The 13,140-nt window shown below is 40.4% G+C and overlaps 1 protein-coding gene across 1 annotated transcript in view; it reads right to left on the bottom strand.

Moving 5' to 3' along the window:
• Positions 1-2,132: 2,132 nt before the first annotated feature.
• The window catches only part of otog (otogelin), a 256,145-nt gene continuing 245,137 nt past the window's right edge, over positions 2,133-13,140 (bottom strand). The window contains exons 49-53 of the mRNA XM_067993585.1: positions 12,324-12,428; positions 10,567-10,686; positions 9,472-9,517; positions 5,610-5,689; positions 2,133-3,086 (exon numbers count right to left, since the gene is read on the bottom strand). Of these exons, the coding sequence (XP_067849686.1) occupies positions 2,886-3,086; positions 5,610-5,689; positions 9,472-9,517; positions 10,567-10,686; positions 12,324-12,428 (552 nt within the window). The 3' untranslated portion in view covers positions 2,133-2,885. The remainder of the gene's footprint in view (positions 3,087-5,609; positions 5,690-9,471; positions 9,518-10,566; positions 10,687-12,323; positions 12,429-13,140) is intronic.

Below are 13,140 nucleotides of genomic sequence, written 5' to 3' on the forward strand. Positions count from 1 at the left end.
TGAAATGATAGTGAAGTTGAACATGATGATAAACTATAAGTTGCACTGAATCACATGACATGCACAGGAGAGGTACCAACAGGAGTAAAATTAGGGCTCTTTTCACTGCAAATTTTGCAAGGCAGGTCCTCACAATCAGCCAGCACATATTAGAAAATCGCAGAAATGCTGCTGACTATTATCTGTCCACTCATGTTGTATCTTTGTTTATATAAATAGCAGAGTCCATGGGCTAGAAATTCAGCCGTGTAGCTCCCGTTTTTCAGGAGTTACGAGGCCTCCTGAGGTCCCAAAATGGCATCCGGAATGCGCGCAAACGCTTCTGGCGTGATGTGCGCCAGACACCATCTTGGTAAAGGGGTTCGTGCAGGTGCAGGTAATGAATGCCGACAGCATGTAAAGTAAGGAGAATATGTGGCAGATCAGTGTGCAACGCTGATTTAAAAGGATAGATATTATTTTAGCACTCAATACTCCAGCCAACGCACTGTCTTAACCACGGCCAGCTGAACATGTCGTAGATGGCCTGGAGGACCCCCCACCAACACTATTTAAAGGGATCATGCAGGATTTACAGGTTAGTTGCTGGATTATTGCTTCTGGTGGCTGATGCATATTTGTACCTGTTTTTGGAGGTCTCCAAAACTTGAATACTAAGATGAGGGGACATAGCCGAACATTTAGAGCCAGGACTTACAGGAGTGAAGTTAGGTAACGCTTCTACATAGAAAGGGTGATAGAAGTTTGGAACGCTCTTCTGCAAACGGCAGTTGATGCTCGCTCAATTGTTAATTTTAAATCTGAGATTGATAGATTTTTGTTAACCAAAGGTATTAAGGGATATGGGGCGAAGGCAGGTATATGGAGTTAGGTCAGAGATCAACCATGATCTAATTGAATGGCAGAACAGGCTTGAGGGGCTAAATGCCACTGCCACTTGCTGCCTCCTGTTATGCGCCACCTTCTCCCGCGAGAAAGCGGGACGTGTATCGGTGAGTGTCCTGCAGGACGTTTGGATGATGTGCCTGTCATGGTTGAATAGCTGCCAGTGTGTGCAACGTGTGAGTTGTGAGGGTGCGGCTTGCAACAGTGGTAATGTGTGAGGGTGAGAGGAAGCATTCGATTGGAAGAGTTGAGTACTGGTTGAAATAATTTGTTGGTAGGTGGGTGATGGGGGGGTGGTGTAGTGCGTGGAGCAGTGGTTGCGGCTAGTGATACAGTTGGTAGAAGATGCCACTTGACAGTTGACCTCACTCACCTCGACCACTCGTGTCAAAGCATTGAACTTCTTCCTGCATTGCATCTATGTTTGTGATGCTATGCGCCTGGCATTGACTTCATCCCCCGCTGCTTCCCACTGCCTCAGCAGCATATGTCTGGAGGGCCTCTTGTGCCCCCACCGCGGATATAGGATGCCTCCCCCTTCTGTCCACCTCTTGCACCAAGGCCTGCAGTGCATCATCAGAGAACCTTAGTGCACGCTCTCTCGCAGGCCTGGTACAAACTCAGATCTGGCGTGCAGATTGGAGGATGTGGGAATTAGTGGTGCACAACCTTTATTCAATGTTTTAACATAACTCTACAGTTTGTAAACATAAGAATGGGACCTGCGTCTGTGTTTTACATGTGCGATGTCTGATCTCTGTTCAGACTCCATGCGGACCCGTATCTTATATTTTGCGCATAAGAGGTGCAGGCTGCCTTTAAGAGGTGCGAGCAACTCACCCCATATCTTGGGGCCCCCCTGCTGGTGAGAAGCGCAAAGCTGGTGAGAACATCGCAGACAGGCCTGGTTGTTGCGTTACAATCAGGTAAATGAGGAAGCAGCACGAATCTCACATGCTGCCTGCATATGAACCACAGGGTGTGGGCTAATCATGCACTGCGATGCTCGGGCTGGGTTCGGGGGTTAACTAATTTAAGCCCCCATATCTGTGTATATAATTCGAAAATAACACATTGTTTATGTTAGAAAATAATTCCTAAACTTTAACAGAGTGATTTGGGCTAAATATCAGATACACACAAATGCAAAGAAAGTTGGTTTGATTTTATTTGTTTTATTGTTTAAATAAAGTGCACAGAAATATACAGCTGATAGTTTGGGTTCTGTATATGAACAAATTTCCCTATTATGCTTTTGATCATTTTTCTGCTGCATTAATCTTCCTTAATCAAAGTTTTAACATATTTAATTTTAAAAGAATCATGAACACTACAATATTTTGAGGTAAAGGTCACAGTGACTGCCCTAAACTTAAAACAAAACTATCAGGAATAAAAATACAACATTCAATATATTTTAATAAACCCATTGGTATGACGAGGCAACAGTTCTGTACAAAACAGGTTCCTTATGACATCGACAGATGCCTGCATTTTCATTATAACAGGGTTTCATTAAAAAAAATGATGTGGTTATGAATTGTAAAAGACTCTTTGTAAAATATGTTTGTGTGAATTTTGTGCTCATCTAGGTGAGGGATGTTAGTGCCGGGGAATGGAACACTTTCCATTTTGGGCAGTTTCTGCCAGCATCAAATATCTCGGGTCAGGTAGAGAAGCATGTTTATAAAGTCAGGGACAGCTGGAGGAATGGTAACCTGCACAAGTTAGGCTCCAGATAGCTGGATTTCTTTGGCAAGCTTAAGCGAGTAAAAGATGCAGCTTTCTTCTGTTCCACACAATTGAGAAGAATGGTGAGGGGGTAAAATAAAGAATCCTCAGAAAATGCAGTAAAACTAAAATAAAAATTAAGATGCCTAAGTATAGATTGGGATTAATTGGAGTAGTTTGTATGTGGCACCAAACTACAGACCATCACAAACCTTTGTTTGAATCACAGGTAATACAGTTTTTTTTTGATAATATTTGCCCCTCCGTCTCTAGGACCACTGGCAGGAGCAGTCTCTGGGTTCCTGGATGGAGTAATTGACCCAGGTAGAATTGCCACTACAGTAAAGTTGCACCGTGCGTTTCTGCAGCCCAATTTCCCTGCAGCATTTACAGAATCTGGCATGTGTGTTAATGCTGTAATTGTAAATACTGGCTGAGGGGCACTTTCCATCGCATGAGACTATATTTATCTGGAAAACAGAAGAAAACAGAATGTTAATTTTATGCAATACAGACAAATGGTTTATGATAATTTCCCGCTTTCCCTTCCAATTTTCTCCCTTTTCTGAAGATGCCCATTTGTGAACTAAGGATCCATAGGAATCGGCCACTTGGGTACCTCATCCAATCTTCTTGAGTGATCCTTGACAGTGAGTGTAGTCAGACTATCTTACGGTCGAGCAGAGATCTCTGGATAGCTATCAAGAGTTTATTTCCCCCGCCCACCCCTTAGCCCGGGAACACTGAAGCCAATTACAGCTCCTCTTTGCTAGTCGAACAAAGTTCAACTAATGTAGACCAGCAACTAATGCTGCAATATGCCTTGCCTTTACCCATAAATAACAGTGAGCGCCATTCACCATTGGGGGAGGTGGGACCTGTACATGCGGACAGGTTGCACCTCAACAGGGCCAGGACCAATATCCTCGTGGAGAGGTTTGCTAATGCTGTGGGGGTGGGTTTAACTGGGGTTTAGCAGGGGGACGGGAACCTGAGCATAGATTCAGAAGGTAGCGAAGCAGAGCTGGAAATGGAAGGCAGAAAGTTAGTGAGTGAGTTTGGAAGGCAGAGGAAACAAAGGTTAGAAACTAGACAACAAAGGAGTTTGGCAGTGGTTAATGGTATATACCTCAATGCAAGGAGTACATTGAATAAGGCAGATGAGCTAAGGGCACAGATAGACAAGTGGAAGTACAATATCTTAGCTATTACAGAAACATGGCTTTACAGGGGCAGGAATGGCTGCTCAATGTTCCTGGTTAAAGGGTTTTCAGACGAGATAGAGAGGGGGATAAAAACGAAGGGGGACGGTGGCAATATTGGTTAAAGAATTAATTACATCTGTGAGGAGGGATGATATGTTAGAAGGATCATCAAATGAGGCCATATGGGTTCAGCTAAAGAACAAAAAAGGGGCAGTCACAGTGGTGGGAATGTACTATAGACCCCCAAATAGTCAGACGGAGATAGAAGAGCAAATATGTAGGCAAATTTATGAGAAGTGCAAAAACAATAGGGCAGTGATAGTAGGGGATTTCAACTACCCTAATATTAACTGGGATACAATCAGTGCAAAAGGTATAGAGGGCACAGAATTCTTAAATTGCATTCAGGGGAACTTTTTTAGCCAATACGTAGCAAGCCCAACAAGAGAGGGGGCAGTTCTGGATTTAATTTTAGGGAATGAAGCTGGGCAGGTGGAAGGAGTATCAGTGCGAGAGCATTTTGGTGGTAATGATCATAATTCAGTTAGATTTAGCATAGTTATGGAAAAGGACAAAGATAGAACAGGAGCAAAAGTTCTAAATTGGGTTAAGGCCAATTTTATTAAGCAGAGAAATGATTTAGCAAAAGTGGACTGGAAACAGCTACTTGAAGGTAAATCAGTGTCAGAGCAGTGAGAGGCATTCAAGGGGGAGATTCAAGGGGTTCAGAGTAAACATGTTCCCACAAAGAAAAAGGGAGGGGCTCCCAAATCTAGAGCCCCCTGGGATGACGAGGAGCTTACAGGGTAAGATAAGGTAAAAAAGGGAAGCTTATGTCAGACACCGAGAGCTCAATACCGCAGAAAGCCTAGAGGAGTATAGAAAGTGAAGGGGTGAAATTAAAAATGAAATTAGGAAAGCAAAGCGAGGGCATGAAAAAATACTGGCAAGTAAAATGAAGGAAAACCCTAAAATGTTTTATAAATACATAAAGAGCAAGAGGATAATTAAGGAAAGAGTAGGGCCTAATAGAGACCTATGTGTGGAGGCAGAAGATGTGGGTATGGTTCTTAATGAATACTTTGCATCTGTCTTCACAAAAGAGGGGGACGACACAGAGTTTATAGTTAAGGAGGAGGAGTGTGAAATATTGGATGGGATAAACATAATGAGAGAGGACGTATTAAAGGGATTAGCATCTTTGAAAATAGATAAATCGCCAGGTCCGGATGAAATGTATCCCAGGCTGTTAAGAGAAGCAAGGGAGGAAATAGCGGACGCTCTGACCATCATTTTCCAATCCTCCCTGGCTATGGGCATGGTGCCGGAGGATTGAAGGACTGCTAACGTTGTACCGTTGTTTAAAAAGGGATAGACTGAGTAATTATAGGCCAGTCAGTCTAACCTCTGTGATGGGCAAATTATTGGAATCGATTCTGAAATCGTCATTAAATCGTCATTTAGAAAGGCACTGATTAATCAAGGACAGTCAGCATGGATTTGTTTTTTCAACTCATTTAAAAAGTTCTTGGATGTGCACTTGAAGTGCCGTAACCTACAGGGCTACGGACCCAGTGCTGGAAAGTGGGATTAAGCTGGATAGCTCTTTTTCAGCCGGCATAGACATGATGGGCTGAATGGCCTCCTTCTGTGCTGTAACTTTCTCTGATTCTATTCTATGATTAGCCCTGCCATTATTTTGACAGCAAATTCTGGCCTGATATTTAGTGTGGAGGATAATTTGGCGCAGGTACAAGAAGCATGTTTTCTTTCACTTTTGTTACTTACGGGTCTGTTACTTCTGCAATCATTCTTTCGTATGGTCATCCTCACGACCACCTTCTGACATGACTTCACATCCTCTTTACCTGTACAGAATCATTACCATAGAAACATTTCAGCGTGCAATTTAATGCCTTCCAATTTGAGGTGGACAGAGTTCAATTTTTAAAAACTTTAATGCTGTTAACAATTCATTCTTCTTTCTGTTAAAGTACAAAAACGTTTGAAGGGATCTGTATCTTTTACGCAGGGTTGCAATTAAATGCTTGATTAACTGTTTATAAAATCATTGATTCATTCCTTTGTAGAAGTTCCTTATTGCTTTCTTTCAAATAATTTAAAGCAGCATTAAACCTGGTGATAAGGCTATTCTTTTTCAGTATACTAATTTCTTTAAAAGGAGTTGTGTTATTTGTGTCTGACATCATCATGATGAAACAATGCATGAATCTTTTGTTTGTTCTCCTTCCTCAAAGGAAAAAGTATATTGGGCTATAAATTCAGAACTTATCCGTAACCCGTAGTATTTTCCAGTTAAAAAATTGCAGCAATTTTACAAATCATAAATAATATATATATTATACATATATCATATTAGACACCATCCAGGACAAAGCAGCCTGCTTGAATGGTACCCCATCCACCACCCTAAACATTCACTCCCTTCACCACCGGTGCACCGTGGCTGCAGTGTGCACCATCCACAGGATGCACTGCAGCAACTCGCTAAGGCTTCTTCGACAGCACCTCCCAAACCCGTGAACTCTACCACCTAGAAGGACAAGGGCAGCAGGCACATGGGAACAACACCACCTGCACGTTCCCCTCCAATTCACACGCCATCCTGATTTGGAAATATATCGCCGTTCCTTCATCGTCGCTGGGTCAAAATCCTGGAACTCCCTTCCTAACAGCACTGTGGGAGAACCTTCACCACACGGACAGCAGCAGTTCAAGAATGCGGCTCACCACCACCTTCTCAAGGGGAATTAGGGATGGGCAATAAATGCTGGCCTCACCAGCGACGCCCACATCCCATGAACGAATAAAAAAAATACATAATATTTGCAGGAAATGCAAGGTGGGATAATACACTGTTTGGGTGTGAATACCAAAATGACAATTCGTGTAATGAAGTAGACCATGCCAGAACAATGACAGTATTTTTTTAAGAAATACTCTTGAGTAATTTTGGAAGCAGGATTTGAAAATTGATTAACTAAAGTTTTAATAACAGCATATAAACTAGTTACTACGAATATTTCTCAACTTTCTTGTTTCTTAGTCAAAGCATTCTGTGCTTCTTAACTTGAGCCTCCTAAGATGTCATCAAATTATATTTTTCTGACAATTTTGGTGGTACCATGTCGTCACAGTCACTCGGAGCAATGCCAAAGTTTCACCAGAGATCAAACAGTCCCACAAGAAGGCTGGATTTCTATACAATGTCATATATAGTGCGATCTGTTCTTAATGCCAGGTTTGCAAATACAATGGGAGAATTATTGCTGTTGTTTTAAGGAGAGGACTGGTAGCAATAATACTGGGTGAGAAGTGATGTCCTCCGGAACTGATGCTGAGGTCCCGGCTTTTCACTCTATATTTAGTTACCCGGATTTTGGAATAGAGAGGAATATCTCTAACTTTGCAGATGGTATTAAGCTAGGAGGTATAGTGAATTATGAAAAAGAACAGAAAGTTGCAAAAGATCATACATTGAGTGAGTGGGTGTGTTAATAGCAGATGCAGTTCAACATAATAAAATTTATGGTAGTAAATCTTGGATGTAAGAATGGCAGATGGGAATATAGTTGAAATGTTGAAGCACTAGGATGGAGGGGATGGAGGGGGGTGGGGGGGAGATAGATGAACAAAGGGATTTAGGGGTCCAGGAACATATTAAAAGCTAGCTCACAGGTACAAGGAGGGACCAAAAAGGATGCTAGACTTAACACCGGAGGTATAGAATATAAATGTAAGGAAATAATACTGTAGTTATGCAGAGTGCTGGTTAAACCAAATTAGTAATATTGCATTCAGTTTTAGGCAAGATATGCCGGCTTTGGGGGGAGTTCAGTGATGATTCACCAAGATTATTCTACTACCTACTAAAATCTAGAAAGATTACATGAGGGTACAATCAGTAAGCCAAAATGAGGGTTTTCTGTTCGAACTCTGGGCTTGCTAGAAGTTACCTAGATATTGGGCAGGTAAAGGCACGCTCTGGTTTATGTGATCTGAGATGCTGAACCCGAAAAAAAATATCTGGAGTAAAAATGAAAGAAATGTAATAGTGGTTACTGCAAAATGACCGTTGTCAAGGATGTTGTAACGAGCACTGTTACTGGTGTAATGTAGTGGACAAGCCCAAGAAAGTATGGAGTTGACCAAGACTATGATGGGTGTCAGTATGAACACAGGGTCTAGGGTTTTCTTTGAATCGGATGTTAAACAGTGGAGTTGGTTCAGCTTTAACACATCAGAGGCAGTTGTAGCCGACTAGCTGTCTCCAAATTAAGATGAGCAAACTGGGAAATTGAAGAATATGAAGTTGGAACTTAGACACCAAGGATACAGCTGATAATTGAAAATATGGCTAACGGGAGCAGGGATGATCAAGCTGCTACTGTAGTAGTTATGAAATGGTTCTATTTGTAGAGTTACTCACTGTAACGTGTGTCCTATGATAGTTCATTGATGATATTTAATTTTGAAAAGGAATAATGTAACTGTTTATAAAGCTTTTGTCTTTACTGTTCTGGATTTCTACTGTCCTAACAAAATTTTCTTATAGGAACTTCATCATCATTGGTAACAAAATTTGGAATATATTTTATTTTTGTCACCATTGAGTTTTGCTAATTTCTTACAATAAGATTTCAGAACGTTATGAGACAACATGCTGTAGATATTGAGAACACAATATCCAAACTGCTGAGATAGGAAGCTGCATACAGAGAGAGATTTAGTACTTGTACTAAATGGGTGCTGTGTGCATGAAAGTGCTTGGAAAATGTACGTCTCTTCAAAAAGGAAAAGTGACTAAGAACTGCCAATGATTTCATCATGATGATGTTACACGCAAGTGACAAGACGAGTATCGTCATATTGTGTGCTTGTAAGCAAATGGAAAAAACAGTTTGCCAAAAGGTATTCCATGAAAATGGTTACCTCTTAAGTTTCCTCTGGTAGACTGTCATTGTTATCTAACTGCTTGCATTCTCAAACTTATTAGGAAAAGAAATACTCAAAAAAAATATTGGGGCCTCATATGGAAAAAAGAATTATATGATTTCCTTCTGAAGTTAGATTGAATTGAAGTTTTAATTTTGAATGCAAAGGCACTTGCTATCTACTTATTTTGGGTTTGTAATACTGGTTTCATTCACAAGAGAAGATATGAGGGTAGCTTTTCAACTTGCTGCTTGGGCGTAAAACTGGTGTTGCGGATCAGCCACCAGCTTGAAATGAAAATCAAGCAGGTTCTAAAATGGATATATCCTATCTGCTTAGCAAGTTGAAAATCTTCCCCATAGTATGACGATGTCAATGGTCCACCCTCTGTGTCCAAGAGTGATGGTGTTGTCATGGTGCGCCATTGTCAAGCTGTATCATCATAAATACATGTTAAAAACTACCCTCAAACCCACTGCAAACAGATTGTAAGCATTCCAGTTACAAACATTGATACTGAAACAGATGTACCTTAAAATAGAAATGATGTGAGTCGTGACTTATTTATTTCATGAACGCCAACATTTTGTGTGTACTGTTGATCTTTTTTACAGCAAAAATGACAGGGCAATTTTAATTTGTTGCTGACCAGTGTTTGGTTCAAATCTGAAGTCCCGGTTAAACTTGTACTCACAGCTTTTACAGCAGCCATCCATGTATATTAGAACTGATCCTCCAGTCTGGAAGAAAAGCTTCAGTTACTGTCAATGATAGCAAAAGCTGAACTGCACACATTGAAATCAAATCCAAATGTTTATGTGCTAGGAGAAAGAACTTCAACAGACCTAAAACATGTGTGAATCCTTGAAGTTTGAGTATGTGTGTCACGAAAGCTACGTAAAGTAGGTTAATAAAGAGTAATGGCAGCATTATTATACTCATACACCAGCAAACCGAGGTTTTTGAGATTAGTCACTAAACTGGGGTGCCCAAGCTTTTATCTTTGTGGGCCACATACTTGTGTATCATGGAGTCAGGGCCACAATCTAAAGTTTAAATTCATGCTTCCATTGATTTCCATAAATCTTAGTTTTGATTTTGGATTTATCTACTAAAGAGACAATAATGCTAGGAACAGCCCTTCCAAACCTCCGGGCCCACAAAATTCTGCCTTGCTTTTTCTTGGTTTCTGTATGTGATGCATTATTTTTTGTACAGGAGGTATGCCAGATCTCCATTTGGGACCTGCCATTGCCAGCTTGGCTAAGATCAAAGAATGTGGGAATCACAGATAGCAAACTCACACGCTACCTCTTTGTGAATTCGCCTGTTGGAATTCCTAACAAGTTGTGCCAACACACTGTTTCAACAAAATACTTCTTCAAAATATCATGCAGTGATGGCAGTGTTTTGGTGGCATCCTGTGCCATGGAATAGCATGTGGCAGGCTCATGCCCCTAGTTCCCCCACATAATAAGTAGCCAATCTCAGCCAAGCCATACTAAATTAAAAAAGTTAATAAAAGTATTTACCTTTGACACAGTCATTTACCCAGAGTGATGCCAAGAAATTCAGTTATGACAGGAACAAAACATAAGCAGAGGCACAAGTATTTGCCTTCACTTGCACAGTGCCAACTTTATTTAAACAGTTTATCCAATTTGAAAGTGCCCTGAAATGATCTGTAATTTGCTTCTCACCCCAATGGTGTGCTTCTGAGTGTAAAATTATCTGAGCTAAATCCTCATTAAAACCACATCAGAGTATTCTGATTATGTGACACACTGACCTTCAAGCACGCAGTTTCATTGAAAGGAGGGCAGCTGATATTTGAGGTGATCAAGACGGGTCCTGAAACTGTGTCCGTGCAATCATGCCTAACACAATTGGACATCCAAGATGTTCCAGGCTATTGGAAGAAGAAAAAAATGAAATGGTATAAAATATCATTTTTATAAGGATTGTTTATAACAACAAGTGTAAACTTTCTTGTCAATGTTAAGGTATTTTTTTTCCCTAAAACTGAGTGAAAGGAAGAGAAAATATCAGGTTATAAATCATGATGACCTAAGGAATTTAGCTTACCAAGTACTTATTTGTGTTTCTTCGATGAAACTTTCTCATACAGTATAATTTTTGAAGTGGCACACCTTCATATATGAAGAGTACCTCCTCAAGACTTTCTGCACTCCAGAACTGTGAGGCATTAGTCAAACAATTCTGCTATAAGAGAAAGGTGGAGGCAAAGCATTCTTGGTGTAGAAGTTAGTTACTCCATGTGCGATCATAAAATATTTATAAACTGTCCCAGACTGCAAAGACACATGCCACGAGAATAGAATAATCTCTGGGCACAGCATACATTCCAGGCACCATAGAGAGTGTCTTCTGAGGTCAAGAAATGGCTTAGTAATTTATAAAAGTTACACATATTGATGTCAGTTGAGGGAAAAGTACTAATGAGATCTTAAAATAATATGAATTAAAAATGTTGCTAGAGATTGTGCAGTAGGTAAATGTATACCAAGCAAAAGGTCTCGCATTCAGTCCCTTGTCTGGTCTGAGTTATTTGACCTCAGCTTGTCAGCAGTTGGAGGATTACAATAGACTTCAGTGATCCTGGATAAGGGAGGGAAAAATTGTCTTCTCATGAAGGTGTTGACTCTTTTCAGCACATTTCCATGGCTACCCTCTGGTACCTCAGTAAATGTGAGCATTATTTATTTTTGAGCTTTGACAAGGTGTTGACAGGCTATTTGACCCCTGGTAGCACAGGCCCAGTCCTGTCCTCAACTGATGTCCACACAGATGCATTTCCAGCAGGGGTTGCTGGGTAGTGATTAGCAGTGAAAATGCAGGCTGATTTTCTCTTTCCTAACCTGGGGGTGCTGAGGCCAAATGTTGTGCTCCTACCATCATTCCAGTTGAAATCAGCTAAATCAGTACGGACTGTAGATTGAACCTGGGACTTCTTGGACAATTACCAAGTTGTTCGAAAGTTGCAAATGCTTTTGACTTTTAGATTTATCATTCCTTATTCGAGCAACAAATCGCAAATTATATATGGTGGAATAGTAGAGCAATGCCTTTGGTGATAAATGTAATGTGCCCGCTGTGTGCGGTAGTATGTGGATTAATACTCAACTCCCGACATGGTGTATTTTTCAATCTGAGTTCTTTTTGTTGGAAGACACTATACATTTTGCAGATGTGCATGCATTAAACAGCTCAGTTATATACTATTAATGCCAGGTCTTGGCCAACATACCAGATATGCAGTCCAGTGTAAACATCTAATGTAACATAATTTCAGACCTAACCTCTTCCATAAACAAAAAGTTAAATACTGCAGATGCTGGAAATTTGATAATAAAAACAGAAAAAGCTGGAAATACTCAGCAGGTCAGGCAGCATCTGAGGAGAAACAGAAGTTGATGTTTCATATCTTAGATCCTTCCTCAGGACTGGCAGTCTTGAGGAAGGGTCTAAAATTTGAAATGTTGGCTTCTGTATTCTCTTCCATCTTGTTTTTTCTTTCCTATTTACCTTGTGCATGGTTGTAGTTTCATTCTCCAAGTTATCCAGGCAGGACACATTCTTACAAACACCACAACACGTCATCAGATCAGTGGGAGGAATATAAACCTGGTTCTGTTGAATTAATTGATGGCAAATGTTAACTTGTTTCATATGTTGATAAATCCCAATAAGTAAAATTACCAGGACTTTTTAAACTGTATAAGGTTAACTACATTTATTATATCAAAATTTTAAGAAATGATATGATTTGATTGAACAATCTTTATATTTTTAATCTCATAGGCTTACAAAGAAAGCAGCACCATTACTAGTTTACTTAAAGTTGCATTAAAAACTATTTCTCTTCCAATTCTTCCTTTTTTACTCTTCTTTTCTTAAAAGCATTGGTTCCTGGCTGTGTGTGGCTCCACAAACACCAGGAGAGCTCTGGTAACTTGCCGAAGTAGGCTATCTTCATCTGCAGCCAAATTGTGAAGGTCAGTAGTGTATACTATTTGAGCATAGGGAGCATCACACATGATGCTTGATACTATCCTCATATTACATCCACAGACGTGTACTTTCAGCAAGGGATTGCTAGATAGAAGTCAGGAGGAGACACTCTGGATGATTTTCCCTCTTTAACCCAGGGGCACGGAGGCCAACTGTAGCACCCCTATTGCCACTCCACTCAACACAGACCCGTGATCAAATGTGGGATCTTCTTGGTCTGTTTGATACTAACTCTTTTAACCAGTTGAGTCATTAGAAGCTTGTTCATTATTGAAACAACCTTTTATTTCTCTCTCTAGGTTTTGAGATTGACAGTGAGTTCTTACTCTTA

This window comes from Heptranchias perlo, chromosome 12, assembly GCF_035084215.1.
Source record: "Heptranchias perlo isolate sHepPer1 chromosome 12, sHepPer1.hap1, whole genome shotgun sequence".
In the NCBI taxonomy this organism is placed as follows: domain Eukaryota; kingdom Metazoa; phylum Chordata; class Chondrichthyes; order Hexanchiformes; family Hexanchidae; genus Heptranchias; species Heptranchias perlo.